General features: G+C 41.6%; 1 protein-coding gene across 1 annotated transcript; it reads right to left on the reverse strand.

Moving 5' to 3' along the window:
• Positions 1-366: 366 nt before the first annotated feature.
• LOC306861894 (myelin-associated glycoprotein-like) lies at positions 367-24,550 on the reverse strand (the record flags this gene model as incomplete). The annotated part of the gene is made up of 11 exons (XM_079404377.1): positions 367-828; positions 908-974; positions 1,197-1,284; positions 5,334-5,621; positions 12,741-13,004; positions 14,677-14,940; positions 20,821-21,084; positions 22,027-22,290; positions 22,384-22,704; positions 22,881-23,243; positions 24,508-24,550. The coding sequence occupies 11 exons, from the start codon at positions 24,548-24,550 to the stop codon at positions 460-462; spliced, it is 2,595 nt and encodes an 864-aa protein (XP_079260503.1). The 3' UTR covers positions 367-459.
• Positions 24,551-25,635: the final 1,085 nt, after the last annotated feature.

Genomic DNA, 25,635 nt, shown 5'->3' on the forward strand with positions numbered 1-25,635 from the left:
ATGATAGTCACTAGCGTATTAGTGAAGTGAAGTGATGTGACCAAGTATGCTAACCCATACTCGGAGTTAGTGCTCTGCATTTAACCCATCGTAAGTGCACACACACAGAAAATCCTGTAAATCCTAATTCAATTGGGTTCCATTCAATTCCATAGATTCAATTCCCCTAATGTAATTGTATTATACAATCGTGTATAATTAAATACATAATAAAAATAAAATATGCAGGACTGGTTTCTCACACAGGCTTTCCTGAGGGTTAATAAATTAATAGCAAATTGTCTTTTTGGGCAAACTACCCTGTTAAAACACTGATTTAAAAAAAAATTAAAAAGATCTTCTTTTATGTTCCACAGAAGAAAGAAAGTCCTATAGGTTTGTGATTGTCATTTTTGAATGAATGATCCTTTAAATCCCTCTAAAAATCCCTGTGGAGTTCAAAGATTTGAAGGTTTTGGTTCAGTTTTGCTCTTCAGCATCATCTGCACTGACCAGCGGTTCCTTCTGTCTGTAGCGATGGCTCGTGTTTTCATAAATCACGTCTTCTGATGCCGTGTCCATGATCTCTGCTGTCATGTCTTGTTTTTTGGGCTCTGTCTCAGATGTTGAGGTGTTGTTCTCTGTGTCTGTGGCTCCTACAGGACGATGTCGGACCGTAGCGTATTCACTGGTCAGTGAGGTGATGCCCCTGATCTCTCCTGACGGCGGTTCAGTGTTTGTGAAGTCGATGGAGGAATAATGAAGAGATTCTGGTGCACTCGGTGCGGTGGATGACAGCATGCCCTTATTGCCGTAAACAAACTGGCAGTCATTATCCAGAGCAACGGCCTGATGGAGAAGAAACAGCTAAATGAGGGAAGATCTGCTGAACGACTGTCTGTAATGTCTTTGAGAATTAATTACTCACTGTTTGAGTCAGAATGAGTCCAGATGTGTCGTCTTCTCTGGTTTCTGAAGGTTTTTCTTTCCTCCTTCTGAAAATCATTAAAAAAAACATATAAAATCTCAATCAGAGTCACAAATCCTCCTTGTGATGAGGTTAAAACCAGGTAAAGTCTCATCAGAACAATGTGGTCCAGCTGAAAAAATCTGTGTAATATGTATGTATGTATGTATGTGTGTGTGTGTGTGTGTGTGTGTGTGTGTATCATATTTTCTTCTTGTTTTCTTATTCCTCAAAGGGCATTTGTACCCACCGTTCATAGCAGAGCATCATGATGCACATGATCATTATCACTGACACGCCGACAGCAGCTCCATAAAGAATAGACAGAGGATGGAAACCTGGAAAGCAGAGTTTTATTGCTCAGAGGTTGTTGTTTCATGGTTCAGGAGATCTTACTGTTATTCTCATCTACAGTGGGGATCGAAAGTTTGGGAACCCCTTGCAGAATCTGTGAAAATGTGGATAATTTGACCAAAATAAGAGAGATCATACAAAATGCATGTTATTTTTTATTTAGTACTGTCCTGAGTAAGATATTTTCCATAAAAGATGTTTACATATAGTCCACAAGACAAAAAAATAGCTGAAATTATTAAAATAACCACATTCAAAAGTTTGGGAACCCTTGGTTCTTAATACTGTGTGTGGTTACCTGGATGATCTACGACTGTTGTTTTGTTTTGTGATGGTTGTTCATGAGTCCCTTGTTTGTTCTGAACAGTTAAACTGAGCACTGTTCTTCAGAAAAATCCTCCAGGTCCTGCAGATTCCTCAGTTTTCCAGCATCTTTTGCATATTTGAACCCTTTCCAACAGTGACTGTATGATTATGAGATCCATCTTTTCACACTGAGGATGATTGAGGGACTCAAACACAACAATTAAAAAAGGTTCAAACATTCACTGATGCTCCTGAAGGAAACACGATGCATTAAGAGCCGGCGGTGAAAACTTTTTGAATTTGAAGATCAAGGTAAATTGTACTTCATTTGTATTCCAAGAAACATGCAAGTATCTTCTGTCGCGTCAGAAGGGCAGAACTAAATGGAAAAATATGATATTTCAACAAAATAAGAAAAATTTGGACGACATCATCCTGTTCAAAAGTTTTCATCCCCAGCTCTTAATGCATCGTGTTTCCTTCTGGAGCATCAGTGAATGTTTGAACCTTTTTTAATTGTTGTGTTTGAGTCCCTCAATCATCCTCAGTGTGAAAAGGTGGATCTCATAATCATACAGTTACTGCTGGAAAGGGTTAAAATATGCAAAAGATGCTGGAAAACTGAGGAATCTGCAGGACCTGGAGGATTTTTCTGAAGAACAGCTCTCAGTTGAACTGTTCAGAACAAACAAGGGACTCGTGAACAACTATCACAAAACAAAACAACAGTCGTAGATCATCCAGGTAACCACACACAGTATTAAGAACCAAGGGTTCCCAAACTTTTGAATGTGGTTATTTTAATAATTTCAGCTATTTTTTTGTCTTGTGGACTATATGTAAACATCTTTTATGGAAAATATCTTACTCAGGACAGTACTAAATAAAAAATAACATGCATTTTGTATGATCTCTCTTATTTTGGTAAAATCCACATTTTCACAGATTCTGCAAGGGGTTCTCAAACTTTCGCATGCCACTGTATAGTCATCTCAGATGTTTCTCAGGAGAAATAAAAACAGACCCAAATGGGTCTTTCCTACAGTATTGAGCTGTAAAATGAATGTGAGGAACAGCTCAGATCATTTGATCCTGGATTTGTGAGAAATATTGAGAAATTAGTTTCATGGCAAATATGAGCACATTTCTCTAAAGAGAAGTTTCCATTTGGTCTACATTTGATCTCATTACTGTCTAGACTAGAGGAAACAATTCCCTTGTGAAAAAGAAGTACACTTCAGAATACTTTTAAAAAATAGCAAAAATAATTATGGAAAGTCAAAGTCTGCTGTATTGTCAATTCTGCCACATGCGCGGCACATACAGAGAATTTAAATTGTGTTACTCTCAGACCCATACAGATAACACTAATTATCAGATTTCGGTAGTGCATGGAGGGGGTATAGCTGGGAGAGAGTTGAGCTTCCTGAGAAGGCAATGCAAAGCAAGTTTATTTATATAGCACATTTCATAAACAGTGGTAATTCAAAGTGCTTTACATAAAAGGAAGTGAAATAGTCATTAAAAATAATAATAATCACAACAATAAAAACAAAATGTTATAAAAATGTATTTTAAAATATTTTAAAAGAGAGAGTGACACCAACAATATCCTCAGCTGCTCTCACAATGCGTTGGAGGGTCTTGCGGCAGGACGCATTGCAGGCACCATACCACACAGTGATGCAGCTAGTCAGGATGCTCTCAATGATGCCTCTGTAGAAGGTGCACATGATAGGAGCCGGGGCTCTGGCTCTTCTCAGTTTGTGGAGGAAGTAGAGATGCTGCTGTGCTTTCTTGGCCAGTGTTGCGGTGTTGTTAGTCCAGGAGAGGTCCTCTGTGAAGTGCACACCCAGGAACTTGGTGCTGCTCTCTCTCTCCACAGTCGCACCTTTGATGGTCAGAGGAGCATGCTGAGTGTGTACTCTCCTGAAGTCAACAACAATCTCCTTCGTCTTCTCCACATTAAGAGTGATTGTTGCCTCTGCATGACCTGGCCAGGCGGCTCACTTCACTCCTGTAGTTTGTCTCGTCTCTGTTGCTAATGAGACCCACCACAGTTGTGTCGTCCACAAATTTAATGAAGAAGTTGGAGTTGTTTGACAGTGTGCAGTCGTGGGTCAGCAAAGTGAAGAGGAGGGGGCTCGGCACAAATTCTTTGGGGGGCCCATGTGTTCAGTGTGATGGTGCTGGATGTGCTTCTGCTGACCCATACTGCCTGAGGTCTCCCAGTCAGGAAGTTCAACAGCCAGTTGCACAGTGAGGTGTTGGGCCCCAGCTGGATCAATTTGTGAATGAGCTGATGAGGGATGATTGTGTTGAATTCTGAACTAAAGTCTATGAACAGGATTCTGATATATGACTATTTTTTGTCCAGATGTGTGAGGGAAGAGTAGAGGGCAGTGGCAATGGGTTCATCGGTTGAGCCGATATACAAACTGGAAGGGGTCCAGGAAGAGGGGAGGACAGACTTGATGTGGTGCAAGACTAGCCATTCAAAGCACTCCATGAGGATGGGAGTAAGTGCAAATGGACGGTAGTCATTGAAGCAAGAACAAGATGACTTCTTCGGGACTGGAATGATGGTGGTAGCTTTAAAGCATGTGGGGATAACATCCTGACGTAGCGAGATGATGAAAATGTCTGTGAAAACATCAGTGAGTTCCTCTGCACAGTCTCTCAGTACACACCCAGGAATGTTGTCAGGAACCGGAGCTTTTCGTGTGTTGATCCTGCTGAGGAATCTCCTCACACTGTTGAAAACTTAATTGCATGTTTTTTTACAATCAGATAATAATATTTTATAGTTAATTAATATTACATACTAAATTAACTTAAGAGCACTTTTTGACCCACTTAAGAACAACTTTTTAATTTAATAATAACCTGTATTGTCTTTTAAATATGGTTAAAGTGTACTGCCAAATGCATGTCAGTAAACCAAAATATACTTTTACATTTATCAGACGCTTTTATCCAAAGTGACTTACATTGCATTCAAGTTACAGTTTTTACATTTTATCAGCTCTTGTTTTCCCTGGGAATCGAACCCATGACCTTGGCGTTGCTAGCGCCATGCTCTACTATTTGAGTTTACAGAGTTTAGCTCCAACCCTGAAAAAAAAAAAAACCTACCTGTATCCCGAAGACCTTGATTAGCTTGTTCAGGTGTGTTTGATTAGGGTTGGAGTTAAACTCTGCAGGGACACTGGCCCTCCAGGATCAACGTTCCCCACCCCTGCTATAGGTAGACGTGGATCAGCTGAGAGTCTGATGGTACGCTTGATATATATATTTAATTTCAGTTAACGTTTAGTATTTTTTAGCTTCATTTTAAATTAATAACCCTATATAGAATAACGCAATGCAGTGCATATTGTAGTCAAATATGTGCTTTAGTATGTTAGTTGACACATTGAAATAATCATTAAAAGCACGATAAAAGATAACTAAAACATAATGATTTGAAATATGCTTCTAAGTAAAACTTTTTATTACAAAGTGTACTTCTTAAAAGTGTACTTAAGTGTGTTAAGAAACATAGTCATGAAGGTGTGCTCTCTTTAAGTACACTTTCATTAATATATTATCAGCAAGTACAGTTTTTTAAATAATAAATCTTTAAGTTTTGAGTACGCTTAAAGAAGAGCACTTCATTGTCACTAGGGTCATGATATCATTTGTGTTCTTTGTCGATCAGATAAAGCTGTTGTTTTGTGTTTCTCACTTGTCTCTTGTGTTGGTGGGAGGGGCTGAAACTGTTGACTTGCGCTGCCGTAAATGTTTTTGCTGAAACACTGCAGGACGTCCGTGTCCGTGAGGGACTGACGAGTGGTCAGGACGCTCTTCACTCCTGTGCTTCCTAACGTTTCCTCACTGATGGACGTTTCTGTAGAGTTAGAGAGCACATGTCCAGACAGACGCCACTCTAGTGTAGGGCAGGGATTCCCATGAGCCTCACAGACACACACCATTACACTGTTTCGGCTACAAGAGCTGGAGATTTTGGGCGCAACTGAAAGAAATAATATGATTGTTAGGATAAAGAAGATCTCAGTGGTCTCTATGGTGTAAAACACGTTTGGCATTTTAATGATAAAACAAAAAAAATAATTGGTAAAAACATGTAAACAGCAAGTTCCCTAACAAATCTAACAGGACATTTCATGTATTTAAATATATTTGTATTTACACATTTGTAATAATGAAGTTGCAATAATCTCTTCGACCCATTGCAGTCTGGCTTCCGACCTCTACATAGTACCGAACCTGCCCTTGTAAATGTAATTAACAATTTATTACTTTCTTGCGACACTGTCTCACTCTCTTTACTTCTGCTAATTGACCTCAGTTCTGCCTTCAATACCATTTCTCATGATTTGCTTATTTCTCACCTTATGGCTGTGGGCATTTCTAGTACTGCTTTTTCCTGGTTCTCTTCATATACCTCTTTGATAGACAGTTCTACATTTCTGTTCAGGATTTCAGATCTCCTACTGCCCCTGAAACAAGGCATCCCCCAGGGTTCCGTTCTTGGGCCTTTACTGTTTATCATTTATATTTTTACCATTTTGTCAGATTCTGCAGCATTATGGCTTCAGCTATCATTTTTATGCCAATGACATTCAAATTTCTCTATCCACCCAAATTGACCGAATTTCTATTTGCATGCAGGAAATAAAAGCATGGCTCATCCCTTAACTTTCTGAAACTTAATATGGATAAAACTTAGATAATCATTATTAGAGTACCCCCTGACTTTACCTGTGATATCACTCATCACACCATCTAGTATCTTCAAAAATCTTGGTGTTCTGTTTGCCTCCTCTCTTTCTTTTCAGTCCCATATTAAGTCAGCATTCTTTAATTTACGTCGAATTGGCTCCGTCCTTTCATTAGTGTCAAAGATGCAGAAACTCTCATCCATGCTTTTGTTTCATCACGTCTCGATTATTGTAATGCCCGCCTTTTCACTGGCTTACCTGTTATCTCCAATGCTAAATTACAGTATATTTAAAACTCAGCAGTTCGTATTCTCACCTGCACCAAGTGTTCGGCCTATATCACCCCAATTCTAGCAGCTTTGCATTGCTACCTGTGGCCAATCGTATTAAGTTTAAAATTCTCCTGCTTACTTTTAAAGCTTTCCTTGTTATCTTCGTGATTTGCTCCTTCCCTATACTACACCTCGTTCACTACGGTCTTCTGAGTCTGGCGTTCTCACTGTCCCTCGGTATCGCCTCTCTTCCATGGGGGGCAGATCATTCAGCGGTGTTGCTCCGAAATTATGGAATTCTCTCCCCAGATCACTCTTGTCTAGTCAATAACCAGTCTGAATTAAGTTGACCTCTGTTTCATCTGTCCTATCTACATATTATTCCTCTGAGGTCTGGTGTTCCCTTAATTTCCTGTATTTTGTCTGACATTATCCTCTGTATTATTTTTTGATGTTATCTTCGCCTATTGGATGTTTATTGTAAAGTGTCCTTGAGCTCTGGAAAGGCGCTGTATAAATAAAACGTATTATTATAATTGAGTACATTTCAAATATTTAAATTTTAAAATGTAATACTGAATAGTGTTCAGTTTGTACCACTGAGATACTATCAGTTTTTATTAATATTTTGAATCAGTTTTTATTTTTTATATTTTTAATTTAACTTAAAATTTTAGTAAGTCATTTTTCTTGTCATTTTTAGTAGTTTCATTTTTAATGATCTCTACAATGTCAAATGGTCTCTACAGTGTCAAATAATGATAAAAGACTATTAATTGGTTACAGCATGTTTCCTTACTAAATAATGTGAAAAACTAATAAATCTAAAAGGACAGTTAATGCAATTTTACACTAAAATATACGGTTAAATTTACAGTTTTTAGAAGTGAAAAAGAACAAGTCATCTTATTTAAATTTATTTTCATTAATTTAATTTATAATTCAGTGTTTATAATTTATGGTGGTTGTCAGTTTATTATAAAGGTGCAAAATGTATTTTAGTACTTCAGTAAATTGGTATAGTAATATTATATCAGTTAATTAATTGAAATTCAATTTAAATTCTAAACTAAAATACTAAAAAACTAAAATATTTCTACTATATTTTTTATGCTGAAGTTTTGACAACAGCAACCTTTTTTATAGTGTAGACAAAACTGTGTAGGCTTTCTGAAGAATAAAACTGTTTAAGGACTTGTAGGTTTTTTCTAGCAGAAACTGAAACTGCTTAACATCTCACTATGGACAAAAATTAATATATTCATGACAAAAAAAAAACAGCTGAGAGCTAATAGTGCAAAAGTAGAAAACAGGAACTTTTTTTTTTTTTTTTTTTTTGTGAGCCAAGCATTGTTTAATGTGCAACATCTAATGTGTGGTTGCCACAGAAAATCATTTTGACTCATACCCCCAGTGTTTGATCACTGCATTTCCATTATAGAAGTGCTGCTAACAGAATTCTTGTAATTTCACTGGTTTAAGTGCAGTTTCACAAAGGTTTTATATTAAAACCTTGCATTTCAAAATGCTGTAGTGTGACTTCAACATGTTGCTCGGTAACAAAATCATTTACAAAAGGGGAACCAAATCTCCCTCTGTCTTTCAATATGCATTTTTTGTAAATGTCACAGTTCTGCACTCATTTAACGGCTTTTCTAGCATGCAGTCTATGTGCAACTGATACCGTCAACCTATTTACGATCATCAGCATACTCTTGATGCACATACCATATAAGATATTACACCATGGCCTGTTTTCACAGACAGGGTTTAGGTTAAACCAGGATTAGGCATTAGTTCAATTAGGACATTTAAGTACTTTTCATAAACATGCCTTTGAAAAAAAAACAATACTTATGTGTATCTTGAGACAAAACAAAGGCACTGATATATTTTAAGATCAGTTAGAGCAAGTTTTTTTTAATTGAAACTGCTCAGATTTACATATTAATCTGGGATTAGGCCTAAGACTTGTTTGTGAAACCGGGGGTACATGTATGTTTATATGACAAAATTGGACTTAAGATATATGTCAAATTGAAGTAATTTAAACATGCTTTTGTGTTTTTTTTGCAACTCCTTAGTAGTGTTTTCAGTGATGAAAGTCATATTTTGACTGTGTGGAAGAATATACTTTTGTTTCATGCTTAATTGTAAATTTGCAACTTTTTTATGTCTATAGGCTATGCATTTATATTGGGATTAATGATGGATTGCTTCTGTCTGTCGTGCTGCTGAGAGGTTTGCGATTGTAGCTCCGTGTAGCTTCGCTTTTCTGTTGAATCTCTATCTTACTTTCACCCACCATATTTCTGGTATTATCTATCAAACTAATTTGATCATTCGCCTTTGAAAACCGCGAGTGCAGCGCATTAGCATTCATTAGCCGGTTAGCTTGTCACTCACGGTTCCATTCGCGTTTCTGTTCTCGTCTATTATTGTTCTTTTTTCTCGCTCCGTTTTTCCCGAGTTCATCAAACAACAGTGGTAAGCGAATCATTCTTCAATCACGGTGAATAAATGCTTCTTCTCCTGCTATTGTTGTTTGCACTGTTTGCCACATGTACAGTTTCTCTCTCTCTGTCGGCGACGAGGGATTCACATGTGATAAATGCAGGGAAATAGTTAGGCTGACAGAGAAGATTTCAGAATTAGAGACACGCATCCAAACTTTAGTAGAGGACAGTAAGAATGTGAGGGCTGTAGACACTGCTTTGGATGTGACTAGCTCAGGGAGTCCTGTACATTGTTCGGTTCTGGTAGAGCCCGTGCAGCAGGGCAGCTGGGTGACTGTGAGGCGGCCTAGTCGCGGGTCAAAACACCGCTCTTCTGTTCCGATCAAAACATCAAACAGGTTCTCCGCACTCAGTGACGCACCCACTGAGAAACCTGATGAAAGTGCTCTAGTTATTGGCAATTCTATTGTACGGAACGTGAAAATAGAGACACCATCCACCATAGTCCAATGTTTACTGGGAACCAGAGCGCCTGACATCTTGGCAAATTTAAAAGTGCTGGCTGATGCTAAACGTAAATTCAGTAAGATTGTTATTCACATTGGCGCTAATGATGTTCGACTTCACCAGTCAGAGATCACTAAAAATAATGTTAAAGAGGTGTGTGAACTTGCAAGTACAATGTCAGACACTGTAATATGCTCTGGTCCGCTCCCTGCTTACCAGGGTGATGAGATACATAGCAGACTGTCGTCACTCAATGGCTGGATGTCTAAGTGGTGCCTGCAGAATAAAATAAGTTTCATAGACAACTGGAAGAATTTTTGGGGCAGACCTGACCTGCTGAAAAGAGATGGTCTTCATCCCTCCTCGGGTGGTGCCGCTCTTCTCTCTATAAATATGGCACATAGTCTTAGAGTTCGTACTTGACTAACTGGGGCCCAGGTCAGGAAGCAGACAGACTGGCTAAACCGACCGTCTGCTAGCCGCCTCACGTCACAGAAGTCAGTTAATTCTCAGCACATAGAGACTCTCTCACCTAGATATCACACTATAGAGACTGTGTCTGTTCCCCGAACTAGAAAATACAGAAAACATCCAAACCAAAGTAAGAGTAACAATTTAATTGATGTTCAACAAATAAAAACAGATATAATGCAGATAAACAAATGATAAAGCTTGGCTTATTGTATATTAAAGCCCTTTCTACAAAAGCACTTTTTGTAAACGATATGATCACTGACCATAAACTAGATGTGCTTTGTTTGACAGAAACCTGGCTAAAACCAGATTACTAAATTACTTTAAACGAGTCTAGTCTACCCCCCAAGATTACAATTACAAACATGAACCGCGTCCAAAAGGTAAAGGGGGAGGTGCTGCTGCAATTTATAGCAATATTTTCAGTATTTCTCAGAGGTCGGGTTTCCAGTTTAATTTGTTCGAAGTAATGGTGCTTCATATAACGTTATCCAAAGAAACAAGTGTTAATGATAAATCCCCTGTGATGTTTGTACTGGTTTCTGTATACAGGGCACCAGGGCACCATACAGACTTTATTAAAGAATTTGCTGATTTTATATCTGAGGTAGTGCTGGCTGCAGATAAAGTCCTAATTGCTGGTGATTTTAATATCCATGTTGATAATGAAAGAGATTCATTGGGATCAGCATTTATAGACATTCTAAACTCCATTGGTGTTAAACAACACGTTTCAGGACCTACTCATTGTCGAAATCACACTATCGACCACAACATTCTTTTAAATAGACTAGAAAATAATGTTGGCATTAGAGAAAGTGCTCTAGCATGGTTCAAATCGTACTTATCTGACCGCCATCAATTTGTGGCAGTAAATGAAGAGGTATCATACCAATCACAAGTGCAGTATGGAGTACCTCAAGGCTCAGTACTTGGCCCCTTACTTTTCACGCTTTACATGTTACCCTTGGGAGAAATCATTAGGAAACATGGTGTTAGCTTTCACTGTTATGCTGATGATACCAGCTCTATATTTCTTCGCGACCTGATGAAACTTACCAATTTGCAAAACTAACGGAATGTATAGTTGATATCAAAAACTGGATGACTAGCAATTTCTTAACGCTATATTCTGAAGAAACAGAGGTGTTAATTATTGGACAAAAAACATTTGCATGTAATAACCTAGATCACTGTCTAATACTTGATGGCTGCTCTGTAAATTCTTCGTCATCAGTTAGGAAACTAGGCATACTTTTTGATAGCAATCTTTCCTTCGAAAAAACATGTTTCTAGCATTTGTAAAACTGCATTTTTCCATCTTAAAAATATCTAAATTACGACCTATGCTCTCAATGTCAAATGCAGAAACATTAATTCATGCATTCATGACCTCGAGGCTAGATTATTGTAATGCTTTATTGGGTGGTTGCTCTGCACGTTTAATAAACTCCAGCTGGTTCAAAATGCAGCAGCTAGAGTTCTTACTAGAACCAGGAAGTATGACCACATTTACCCCGGTTCTGTCAACACTGCACTGGCTCCCTATTAAACATTGTATACATTTTAAGATCTTGCTAATTACCTATGAAGCTCTGAATGGTTTGGCACCTCAGTATCTGAGTGAGCTCTTATCGCATTACAGTCCTCCACGTCCGCTGCGATCTTAAAACTCTGGCCATTTGATAATACCTAGAATATCAAAATCAACTGCGGGCGGAGATCGTTTTCCTGTTTAGCGCCCAAACTCTGGAATACTCTACCTAACACTGTTCGGGAAGCAGACACACTCTGTCAGTTTAAATCTAGATTAAAGACCATCTCTTTAACCAGGCTTACACATAATACACATTTCACATAATCATATTTACACATAATCGCATTTCTATAATTAAAATCTGTTAAAGGATTGTTAGGCTGCATTAATTAGGTCAACCAGAACCAGGAACACTCCCCAAAACACCCGATGTACTTGTTACATTGTTAGAAGAATGGCATCTACACTAATATGAGTCTGTTTCTTTCTTATTCCGAGGTCACCGTAGCCACCCAGATCCAGACTGTATCCAGATCAGATGGTGGATCAGCACCTAGAGATGACCTCTACAGCCAGGACACCTAGAAGAGCCCCAGAGACTGATCTACAGTGAAGACCCTGTCTCCAAGATGGTCATCGGGACAAGACCACAGGAACCAGATGAGTCCTTTGCACAGTCTGATTCTGCTTTAGCCTAGATTTAAACTGCTGATTTTGTCTGGCCAGAGGAGAATGACACTATTTTGACAAATAATTTCCCCGTCTAAATACTGTAAAGCTGATATAAAGCCCACCCAGCTTTATACCAAGCCGATGTAAAGCTGCTTTGACACAATTTGCATTGTTAAAAGCGCTATACAAATAAACTTCTATTTTACAAGTTTCAGATGCAGGCAACGTGTTGAAGCATGTGTGCAAACATCTACAGTAGGCCACAACACTAACAAAACCCCACATGATCGTATTTGACCAATTACCTGTTCAGTTCACACTAGCTGTGTGTAGAAGTTTAAGTCTACTGTGCTAAAACAGCACAAACACAGTGAGAAATATGATCATTTGTAGTATATGTTATTGACAGTGTAAGTCGGACAGAGACTGTCTTTCATTTGGCTAGACTATTAACTAATTAGTTATTAATTAGTTAAGACTCTTAATACTCACACTGGACGTCCAGCAGCACTGATGTGTTCTGGGTGCCGTGTTTGTTCTCAGTTCTACAGTAGTATCGTCCGCTGTGTGTCAGGTTGATGTTGTTGATGATCAGGTTTGGTCCGGTCTGAACTGGATTCAGGAGGTCTTCAGTGTCTCTGTACCAGGTGTAGTTCACTGCTGGGTTTGCATCACTGCTGCAGCTCAGAGTCACTGAACGACCCTCCAGAACTAAACCAGCTGGGTTTACATGTGCAGATGTTTTTTTAGGAGCATCTGATGGAAAACAAAATTATTTAGGCTATCACAATATATAGTATTATAATTTTGCAAATTTTTTAAAATAATCATAAAAGTTGTTAACACTATGAAATAATACCAGTGGAAGTATGGGAAACATTTTGTGAAAAAAAAACATGCTTTTCAAATAATACTGAAAGAGTTCACATGTAGGCTTCGTAATTATTGCTGTTTAAATATATTGAATATTACATATATTTATTATGTTTCATGTTTCCCTCCAGCTCATCACTGAAGAAAAAAATATGTGCAATGTAAAATGTGTCGTTTAACAGTTCAAGATTTGAAAGGCTGCAGGTTTAAACCTCTCTATTTTACAAGTTTCAAATGCAGGCAATGTGTTAATGCATGTCTGAAAACATCTACATTAGGCCACAACACTAACAAAACACCACATGTCTATATTTTACTGTTCACTTCACACTAGTTGTGTGCAGTGTTGGGGGTAACGCATTACAAGTAACGCGAGTTACGTAATAATATTACTTTTTTCAAGTAACTAGTAAAGTAACGCATTACTTTTTAATTTACAAGAAAATATCTGAGTTACTTTTTCAAAAAAGTAACGCAAGTTACTTTTTCCCATTTATTGACTGACAGTGCGCTGTGTGAGCATGCTGTTACTATAGATCTAAATGTGAATGTGTATGAATTCATCCCACTCGCAAAAAACAGATTTAGTATTCATCAAAATGAATTAAAACAGTGAAATATGACGAATATGATGCAAACTGCAATAATTAAATGTTAAACAACACAAATGTATCTAATCCCATTTTATTAACCAATATCTTTGCTGCTGACCTTTGATGATCCAGTTCAACCATACTAATAAGCAAAAATGACTTTAGATAAACTAACAATTGGGCTTCATTGTTTTTTTATTGCTGAAGAGTGTTAAACCTTATCCTGAGTTTTACTTTACAGACGTGAATTTACTTTTCCTTCACAAGATACAGGGCTTTTACATTTGTATTAATGTAATTTCTTGTATTAAAAACAATCAAGCCCTGCTCATATTTAAAAAGTAACACAAAAGTAACGTAACGCATTACTTTCCATAAAAAGTAGCTAAGTAACGTAATTAGTTACTTTTTTAGGGAGTAACGCAATATTGTAATGCATTACTTTTAAAAGTAACTTTCCCCAACACTGGTTGTGTGTAGTTTAGTTTGTCTACTGTGCTAAAACAACACAAACACATATGATATATGATGTCAATTTGTAGTACGTGTTATTGTCTGGGTTATTCAGTTGGACGGAGACTGTTTTTCTTTAGCCTAGAAAAAACATTTGTAATTGAGATGTGCTGGACTGTCTGAGCTGGATGTCCAGCAGATTACCAAGTACTCTGTACGCCCATCAATTGACCAAGTATTCGCACTAGACATCCAGAAGATTACCAAATACTTGCACTTGCATGCCCAGAAGGTTATCAAGTTTTCACACTGGAGGTCCAGAATATAGGTCCAGAAGTACTTGCACTGGACATTCAGCAGATTTACAAGTGCAATGAATACAACAGTATTTAGTATTATGACCATTTTTCAGATTTTTAAAGTTGTAGCAAAGACATCAACTATAAAATAACACTAATAGAAGTATGGGAAATATATGTTAGCAATTAGTTAAGACTCTTAATACTCACACTGGACGTCCAGCAGCACTGATGTGTTCTGAGTGCCGTGTTTGTTCTCAGCTCTACAGTAGTATTGTCCTCTGTGTGTCAGGTTGATGTTGTTGATGATCAGGTTTGGTCCGGTCTGAACTGGATTCAGGAGGTCTTCAGTGTCTCTGTACCAGGTGTAGTTCACTGCTGGGTTTGCATCACTGCTGCAGCTCAGAGTCACTGAACAGCCCTCCAGAACTAAACCAGCTGGGTTTAAATGTGCAGATGTGTTTTTAGGAGCATCTGATGGAAAACAAAATGATTTAGGCTATCACAATATATAGTATTATAATTTTGCACATTTAAAAAAAATAATCATAAAAGTTGTTAACACTATGAAATAATACCAGTGGAAGTATGGGAAACATTTAGTGAAAAAAAACATGCTTTTCAAATAATACTGAAAGAGTTCACATGTAGGCTTTGTAATTATTTGCTGTTTAAATATATTGAATGTTACATATAATTATTATATTTCATGTTTCCCTCCAGCTCATCACTGAAGAAAAAAATATGTGCAATGTAAAATGTGTGGTTTAACAGTTCAAGATTTGAAAGGCTGCAGGTTTAAACCTCTCTATTTTACAAGTTTCAAATGCAGGCAATGTGTTAATGCATGTCTGAAAACATCTACATTAGGCCACAACACTAACAAAACACCACATGTCTGTATTTTACTGTTCACTTCACACTAGCTGTGTGTAGTTTAGTTTGTCTACTGTGCTAAAACAACACAAACGTCTCGGTTACGTACGTAACCCTCGTTCCCTGATGGAGGGAATGGAGACGTTATGTCGTGACGACATTAGGGGATTTACTTGGAAGCCCCAATCATCTCTGACTAAAGAGAAAACGCCAATGAATATTGGCTAGTGGATTTTGCATACCTGAGCCACTCCGCGTGCATACGGGTATAAAAGGGCGACAGGTGCATCCACTCATCGGGTTTTTCGCTGAGGAGCCGAGAACGTGTCCCTGGCAACCAGCGATGGTTCAAGATTGTGGCATGGGGACATAACGTCTCTGTTCCCTTCATCAGGGAACGAGGGTTACGTACGTAACCGAGACCTTCCCTATCTGTCGGTCACTGCGAGTTATGTCGTGACGACATTAGGGGTCTATGGAAAGCGCCACAACCTGAACCCCGTCACGACCTTGTGCAAGCTAGCGCGTGACAGACAAATGCCATGCGAAGGTCGCAACCTTCCCACCGCCCCAGCGCAAATTCGCTAACCTTGGCGCCCACAGGGACCACTGAGTACATTGCTGCTGGAGATAGCCAAGCCGCTGTTCCTTTCCCCAAAAAATTGGAAGGGATTTCGACCTTCTATGAAAGACCGCTTCAAGTCTTTCCTATTTGTTGTTACAGCTTGGCAGTACCGACGGGGAAGCGAGCCTTCCGGAGAAGGGCGCTACGGAGCCCACATCCTGCCCAAAGGGAGGTAACATGTGGAGACACTGGTATGGACTGGCCCAGGCCTGGGGCAGTGCCACATACTCCTGGACCCTGGGGCAGATCCTACCTAGGAGTAGGGAGGAGGGCTGCCAGCAGGGTCTGACAGAGCTCTGTCAAAGGGAAGACACAGGTTTACCATGAGGGAAACCGTACCGTGGATGAATACACGTGTGGGATCACCCGAAGGGAATGGCCACACGGGCACCTAGTACAGGGGCTGACCGGAGACCCGGGCAAGCTAACATCGGTACTGGGCCTGGCGTCAGACTGCTCCGCCTGGTCTGACTGCCGGGGGTGGTGGAGGACTCCCCCAGGGTTCGCCGTCCGGGAAACTAAACTGGAGGCGAGAAACAGGCGCTCATATCCCCGGTTAAGGGGGAATGGCGCAGCAAGTGTGACACCGGCCAACTCTTCCCGCCACTTACCTGTTACCCAACACACGGGAAGAGACTGGCTCAACGCGGAGACTGTAAAATCTTGCGAAGGTGTTCGGTGTCGCCCAGCCCGCAGCTCTACAGATGTCTGCCAAAGAGGCGCCGTGCGCCAACGCATAGGGGGAGGCAACACTCCGTGTGGAGTGAGCCCTCACCCCAAGGGGGCACGGCTCGCCTTGGGATTGGTACGCCAAGGCGATGGCATCCACTATCCAGTGGGCCAACCTCTGCTTGGAGACAGCCTTCCCTTTCTGCTGACCTCCGTGGCAGACAAAGAGCTGCTCAGAGCTTCTGAAGCTCCGGGTGCGGTCCACGTATATGCGCAGCGCTCTTACGGGACACAGCAACGCCAAGGCTGGGTCTGCCTCCTCCGAGGGCAGTGCTTGCAGGTTCACCACCTGATCGCGGAAGGGTGTGGTGGGAACCTTAGGCACGTATCTCAGGACAACGTGAGAGTAGGCTGGCCCGAACACAAGGCACTCTTCGCTTACCGAAAATGCTTGGAGGTCCCTGACCCTCTTGATGGAAGTGAGCGCGGTCAGGAGCGCTGTCTTCGACAGGAATTTCAGCTCGACTGAGTCCAGCGGCTCAAAGGGACCCCTCTGAGGCCAGCCAGGACGATAGAGAGGTCCCAGGAGGGCTTCAGGGGTGACCTAGGGGGATTCAACCTCCTGGCACCCCTCAGGAACCTCACGATGAGATCATGCTTTCCCAGGGACCGGCCGTCCACTGCATCGCGATGGGCTGCGATAGCAGCCACATACACTTTCAAGGTGGAGGGTGACAGCCTACGCTCCTACCTTTCTTGCAGGAAAGAAAGCACTACTCCAATCGTGCATCTTCGGGGGTCTTCCCGGCGAGAAGAACACCAGTTTGCGAACAGACTCCACTTCAGTGCATAGGCTTGCCTTGTTGAAGGAGCTCTAGCCTGAGTGATGGTGTCTACCACACCTGTGGTAGACCACTTAAGTCTGCCGCGTCCCGTCCAGGAGCCACGCATGGAGGTTCCACAGATCTGGACGCGGGTGCCATATGGTGCCCAGCCCCTGAGAGAGGAGTTCCTTCCTCAGCGGGATACGCCAGGGAGGGGCTGTCACAGGGAGAATGAGTTCAGGAAACCAGGTCCGGGTGGGCCAATATGGCGCAACCAACAGGACCTGCTCCTCGTCCTCCCTGACCTTTCACAGTGTCTGTGCGAGCAGGTTCACTGGGGGAAATGCATACTTGCGCAGAGCCCGAGGCCAGCTGTGTGCCAGTGCGTCCGTGCCGAGGGGGGCCTCGGCCAGGGAGAAGTACAGCTGGCAGTGGGAGGACTCGCGGGAAGCAAACAGGTCTACCTGGGCTTCCCCGAATCGACTCCAAATCAGCTGGATCGTCTCGGGATGGTGGCCCCAATCTCCAGGGAACGTGAGCTGTCGTGAGAGCGCGTCGGCTGCACGATTGAGCTCCCCCGGGATGTGAACGGCACGCAGCGATTTGAGCTGTGACTGACTCCAGAGGAGGAGATGGCGGGCGAGCTGTGACATGTGGCGTGATCGTAGACCTCCCTGACGGTTGATGTACGAAACAGCCGCAGTGTTGTCCGTAAGGACCAACACGTGCTGGCCCAACAGCAGTGGCCGGAACTGCCTTAGGGCCAGATGCACTGCCAGCAGCTCTAGGCAGTTGATGTGCCAAAGCAGTCGAGGCCCCGTCCAGAGCCCCGAAGCTGCCTGCCCATTGCATGTAGCGCCCCAGCCCGTGCTGGAGGCAAGCCACGCCCCCAGATACTGTGCAAGTGGCACCAAAGGCACAATCGACGTGCCCGCAGTGGTGCAGCGAGGGGGAGTAAGGCTGGATGGAACAGAAGGCGGTGCGTTCTGACTCATCCCCACAAAACTCCCTAAGTCCCCGGGGGGACTGCCTAGAGGTGCGCGGGGAGGCATCGCGTCCCCAGACCGCACTCTCTTGGCCACTGGCAAGATGGGTCGCGGGCGAGAGTGAGGAGGCAGCGCGTCGCACACTGTCAGCCCGCAGACCTGAGAACCCGGAGGGAAGGGAAATTGCTCTTTTATTGAAAATGTGGGAACAGAATGAAATGATTCTCCCCCAGCCCTCCTTCGGGGGAAGGAGCGGCGCCATCTCCTGAGATAGAGCAGCTTTCCACATCTCCGGGTTGCCCGTGTCAGGGCCGTTTTATCGCCTCCTTGGACGATATCGGGCCAGCTGGAACACGGGGGGTGCCCCGTTCCTGCAAGAGGCTCGACGCACCAGCACAAGGCGGAGCAGCTCAGGGGAACACAGGAGGGAGCCCACGGCGGCCAGCAGACTGGGGCTGCCCTGCGGCGGAGCGATGCATCACGCCGGGGCAAGATGTGCTGGACGCCTCAGTCTGCTGCAGTACTGCCGAGAACTGCTGGCACAGCTCCCGACAGTGTTGCCGAACAGTCCGGCCTGGGAGACGAGAGCATCAAGAAAGTGCACTTTGTCGATTTCGTCCCTCTCACCAGGCTGAACCCTGCGGCACTCTTGGACTCTTGGATATCGCCTTCCCGAGGGACTGCGCCGTGACTTCCGTTGCGCATAGGGCAAGGCCAGTCGCTGAGTGTGGCCCGCAGCACTGTAAGCCTTGGCGGCAAGCGCGGCCGTGAACTTACAGGCTTTGGCCGGGAGACACGGACGATTCCTCCAAGTGGCGGCGTTTCGCGGGCACCAGTGCACTGCGACCGCTCTCTCCACCTGGGGAATGTCAGCGCCACCCTTAGCCGCCCCGCCATCGAAGGTAGCGAGGATGGAGGAGGCAGACGCGCCGCTTCTGGCCATAAAAAGGGCCGTCTACGACTCCATCAGCTCCTCGTGCACTTCCGGGAAGAAAGGAGCCAAGGCCGGGGGCGTGGTCGCGAGCCACAGCCCATGCCGAGGAGCCAATCACCTCACCGCGAGGGCTCGGACTGGGAGGTGTGCACGCGAGGGGGCAGCTGCACCGAACCTTCATCCTCAGAGGACGATTGCCCATCCCCCGATGCCGCGATCGACATCTAATCCTCTATCGGCGCGCCGAATGAAAATGCTGTGTACGCCGTAAGACGGCACAGCAGATTCATCGGGGAGCCGCACAGAACAGCTGCTGCAGGAGGAGTGAAAGGTCCGTGGGGACTGGCCCTGCGGAATGCTCTCACTGTAATCCTCAGATCGCCCAGAGCACTAGCCGATGCTTCTCTGCTCGGCAGAGAAGCCAGCGCGGGTAGTGACAGAGGGAGCCCCTCCCATCCCCGTAAAGAGAGAGAGGCGTGATCGCAGCGCTGCTATGGTTACACGCTCAGTGAACTCGTAAACCATCCACGAACGCAGCTTCAGCATGCTGGAGCCCCAGACACTGAAGACAACGATTGTGGCTGTTGATGGAGGACAGGAAACGACCGCAACCAAGAGGACACGGCCGGAACAGCGTCTTTAAAAAGCTCTTTTAGGAAATCTGCTCTTTTAGTTGAAGTGCCCAGGGGAATCGCTGCAGACAGGACACCGCTGTTCGCACCGTGACGCCAACCAGAACAGCTTCCAGACAGATGATGAATGGCTTTGTGGAGATCAGCACGTTCATCCACTCGGCTCCGAAGCAAAAATCTGATGAGTGGATGCACCTGTCGCCCTTTTATACCCGTATGCACGCGGAGTGGCTCAGGTATGCAAAATCCACTAGCCAATATTCATTGGCGTTTTCTCTTTAGTCAGAGATGATTGGGGCTTCCAAGTAAATCCCCTAATGTCGTCACGACATAACTCGTAGTGACCGACAGATAGGGAACACATATGATATATGATGTCAATTTGTAGTACGTGTTATTGTCTGGGTTATTCAGTTGGACGGAGACTATTTTTCTTTAGCCTAGAAAAAACATTTGGAATTCAGATGTGCTGGACTGTCTGAACTGGATGTCCAGCCGATTACCAAGTACTCTGTACGCCCATCAATTGACCAAGTATTCGCACTAGACATCCAGAAGATTACCAAATACTTGCACTTGCATGCCCAGAAGGTTATCGAGTTTTCACACTGGAGGTCCAGAATATGGATCCAGAAGTACTTGCACTGGACATTCGGCAGATTTACAAGTGCAATGAATACAACAGTATTTAGTATTATGACCATTTTTCAGATTTTTAAAGTTGTAGCAAAGACATCAGCTATAAAATAACAGTAATGGAAGTATGGGAAATATATGTTAGCAATTAGTTAAGACTCTTAATACTCACACTGGACGTCCAGCAGCACTGATGTGTTCTGGGTGCCGTGTTTGTTCTCAGCTCTACAGTAGTATCGTCCTCTGTGTGTCAGGTTGATGTTGTTGATGATCAGGTTTGGTCCGGTCTGAACTGGATTCAGGAGGTCTTCAGTGTCTCTGTACCAGGTGTAGTTCACTGCTGGGTTTGCATCACTGCTGCAGCTCAGAGTCACTGAACAGCCCTCCAGAACTAAACCAGCTGGGTTTAAATGTGCAGATGTGTTTTTAGGAGCATCTGATGGAAAACAAAATTATTTAGGCTATCGCACTATATAGTATTATAATTTTGCACATTTTTAAAAATAATCATAAAAGTTGTTAACATTATGAAATAATACCAGTGGAAGTATGGGAAACATTTAGTGAAAAAAAACATGCTTTTCAAATAATACTGAAAGAGTTCACATGTAGGCTTCGTAATTATTGCTGTTTAAATATATTGAATATTACATATATTTATTATGTTTCATGTTTCCCTCCAGCTCATCACTGAAGAAAAAAATATGTGCAATGTAAAATGTGTCGTTTAACAGTTCAAGATTTGAAAGGCTGCAGGTTTAAACCTCTCTATTTTACAAGTTTCAAATGCAGGCAATGTGTTAATGCATGTCTGAAAACATCTACATTAGGCCACAACACTAACAAAACACCACATGTCTGTATTTTACTGTTCACTTCACACTAGCTGTGTGTAGTTTAGTTTGTCTACTGTGCTAAAACAACACAAACACATATGATATATGATGTCAATGTGTAGTACGTGTTATTGTCTGGGTTATTCAGTTGGACGGAGACTGTTTTTCTTTAGCCTAGAAAAAACATTTGTAATTGAGATGTGCTGGACTGTCTGAGCTGGATGTCCAGCAGATTACCAAGTACTCTGTACGCCCATCAATTGACCAAGTATTCGCACTAGACATCCAGAAGATTACCAAATACTTGCACTTGCATGCCCAGAAGGTTATCAAGTTTTCACACTGGAGGTCCAGAATATAGGTCCAGAAGTACTTGCACTGGACATTCAGCAGATTTACAAGTGCAATGAATACAACAGTATTTAGTATTATGACCATTTTTCAGATTTTTAAAGTTGTAGCAAAGACATCAGCTATAAAATAACAGTAATAGAAGTATGGGAAATATATGTTAGCAATTAGTTAAGACTCTTAATACTCACACTGGACGTCCAGCAGCACTGATGTGTTCTGAGTGCCGTGTTTGTTCTCAGCTCTACAGTAGTATCGTCCTCTGTGTGTCAGGTTGATGTTGTTGATGATCAGGTTTGGTCCGGTCTGAACTGGATTCAGGAGGTCTTCAGTGTCTCTGTACCAGGTGTAGTTCACTGCTGGGTTTGCATCACTGCTGCAGCTCAGAGTCACTGAACGACCCTCCAGAACTAAACCAGCTGGGTTTACAAGTGCAGATGTGTTTTTAGGAGCATCTGATGGAGGAGAAAATCATTCATGCAGTCCTGTTATCATTTACAACACTATATTATAGTTGATCATTCAGCACAGATTGATTCTTGTCTTACACTGAACTAGTAGCATACGGGAGCGCTGTGTTGTGTTCTTCTGCTGTAGCTGGTGTGTTGCAGTGCAGGTGAAAGTGACTCTGTGATGACGGTGAGAAACAGTGAAGTTCAGATCAGAGATGAGCTCAGTTTGGATCTGATACTGCCGTTCTGTGACGTTATCATAGAGAGTCGAGCTCCATGTGAGAGATGGTGGACGAGACGGACAGAAGATCTTAGTAGAGCAGCGCAGACTCACTGAACTTCCCTCCATCACCTCCCCCATCTTCATCACCTTCTGCTGATCATTAAAGACTCTCAGTGTGGGTTTGGGTGGAGATCCTGAAACACACATAGAGATGCAGACGAATATTACAAAATAATGTCGATTAGCATATCCAGTAATAAAGGTGTATTTAAAAAAAAAAAAATCTACTACAGTAGTAGTAGAAAATTTGTAAAAGTAGTAGTAAATTTGTGTGACGCTATAGAAGAAGCATGAACAGTATGACACTCACCTAAGACACCAATTTGAACTTGGGAGTATGAAGGTTCTTTGTAGTTATATTGCAATTTACCATTGGCTTCAAGTCTGAAGTAATATGACCCATTATGATTCTGATTGACTTTATTGAAGCGTGTGCTGCAGTTTTTCTGTTTAGCAGTGCCAAATATTTCTCCATTTAACAGATCAGTCTTGGGGCTGCTGGAGTCAAACACTTCAATTGGGTTTCCTTCTTTAAACCATATTCTCTTTGCACTATCAGTAAGGTCATTTTCATATTGTTGATCGATATCAAATGTGCAGGGTATGAAGACACAGGATCCTTCTACAGCTTCTACTGTCTGCGGCAGATTGATACTGAAGCCACAAAAAACACCTAAAACGAACAGAAGGAAGTAATCATACAAAGTTAATATGCAGGACAAACTTCTGCAGCACTTATTGCTCTTCAATCTAGCAAAGGTAACACGGAAGTGCTTTCATAATAATAATTCAGCTTGTTAAAACTAGGAATAATGCATAAATCTGTAGACCTTGTATCAGAGATCCAGTGAGGAGGAACGTCACCAATGTTTCCATCATTTACATTCACTCCACCTTATAGCAGAATAAACAAATAAACACAAACACACACACACACACATATATATATGATTTCCTTCTTGTGACTGCTGAATTTATAGCTCTTATGTTGGTATTAACTCATTATTTCTAAATTTCTAGATTCATTATTTTTACATAGGAATACAGAAAGTACTAAATATTTAAAAACTGGACATGCTTATCTTGAACGTTTAAAAATTTTGCATTTCATAATCTCAAAACTACAGCGCTAAGTGTGAGTTTTACTGTGTTGTGTGTAAATGACTTACCAGAGAAGAGGGTTGTAGACGACAGAAATCCTCTCAGAGCTCAAGCTGATGCTTGCACTGAACAGAGCAAGAACTGTGTGTGAAAACGATAGTTTAGCTCGTATTAGACATTCACCACTTCTCCTTTAGTCAGAACTCAGTGACAGTAGCCTGACTGAGAAATCCATGCAAATCAGTATGAAGCTTATTCAATGTCCAACACATTACTTTATATCAAGTGTTTATGCTGATATAGAAATAATTCTCAACTCTCAATATTCGGTGTTGAATCATATTTAAGACACTAAGATGTACAGATGTACAGGTGATAAGGAAACATTTGCATTTTAACTTTTTTTAGACATTATATATATATATATATCAAGATAATGTACTTTGCGTGCTCTGTATGGTCTTACAATTTACTTCAAATACACAACATGGGAAACTGAAGATTAAATAGTCAACTGGCAGTTGCTTTCTTAGATAAAATACTGACCGAAGCTGAAAGCAGAAGAGATTTGTTCAAAATACTGTAGAGTCAGCAAAACAAGCTGCTCACATGATGAACTTATACTTCGCTATCTACTTACAGCGTAACTGTATTACTGTAGAATATAAAGAAATATAGCCATCTAAGACCTTTTCAAACTTTCCAAAATAAAAAGGTCAAAAACCCTGTGGCTCAGAAGATGTCAGCTTGCATTTTTATTTGTTTATGGGATGGTGCTGTTATAAATGTCTCATTCAAATTCATTAAATTCAGTTTTGTAACAGTCTTTCACTGACTTTCTGCAACATCTGTACTGAAAGTGTCTGCATGTGTTGTCATGTTGTCAATTATTCCGAATGTGTTGATCTGAAAATGAAGCCTTCTGCTGCTTTAGTGGAGCGAAACTGCACTTCCGTGACTCACATGTAATAATCCTTGCCTCACATGTATTGCCTGTTGAATGTTTCCTTTAATGTAATATTTTGTATTTTATTTTCCCAGTTTATTCTGAGGAGTTGCCAACATACAAACATCAAGCTGTGCCGAAAGAGTTTGTTTCTTTTCAATCCAATAATAAAAAAGACTAACACAACATTACTGCAGTAAGTTGATTTCAAATATCAGTGTTAATAAGCGGAACATTTATCTGAATCAATTCAGCTCAAAGCTGTTTATTAAGGAACTTTTATGACATTTTATATGACTTAATAGAGATGATAGAGTTCCTGTAACATCATTTTGCCATTCAGTCTGAATTCAATGGTAACCCTGATTCACTGTTTTTCAGCGATGGAAAGAGAAGGATTGACTTTGTTTTGGCCTATGAGGATGAGTCTAAAAGTGCATCTGAACAAAAAGGCTCATTTATGAGGAGAAGAGTAAGTCAAAGTCACTTACGCACATTCATTTACTTCAGCTGTTGACTAACAGAAACCATAATTCAATAATTCAAGTATAAGCCATAATTCATTCTGGTGCTCTCACACACGTTCTCCGTTCGCATAAATATATTTCTGTTCACACACTTAAATTCTTCTTCTGCATACATATGTTTTTACTCTTACTCGCATACATTCTTGTTTCACATACATGTTTCTGCTTATATATATATATATATTAGGGGTGGCAGGCACACAGATGTCACGGTTCGGTACATACCTCGGTTCGGGGGTCACGGTTCGATATGATTTCGGTACAACAGAAAAAAAAGAAGAAATCTACTATGCTCAGTTTCTTTTCATTTATTTTGAACAGACAGTAGTGCAAATTACAATTTTTTCCACCTATGTGAAAATACTAAATATTATTACATGTTATATATATAAAATCTGTATTGTTTTCATTGTGAGTGTACACAAATAAAAGCAGACCTTTATACAGTGATGCATTATTAATACGATAAGTTGATTCTGCTGGTATAAGGA

The sequence above is a fragment of the Barbus barbus genome, assembly GCF_936440315.1.
Source record: "Barbus barbus genome assembly, chromosome: 42".
Classification (NCBI taxonomy): Eukaryota; Metazoa; Chordata; class Actinopteri; order Cypriniformes; family Cyprinidae; genus Barbus; species Barbus barbus.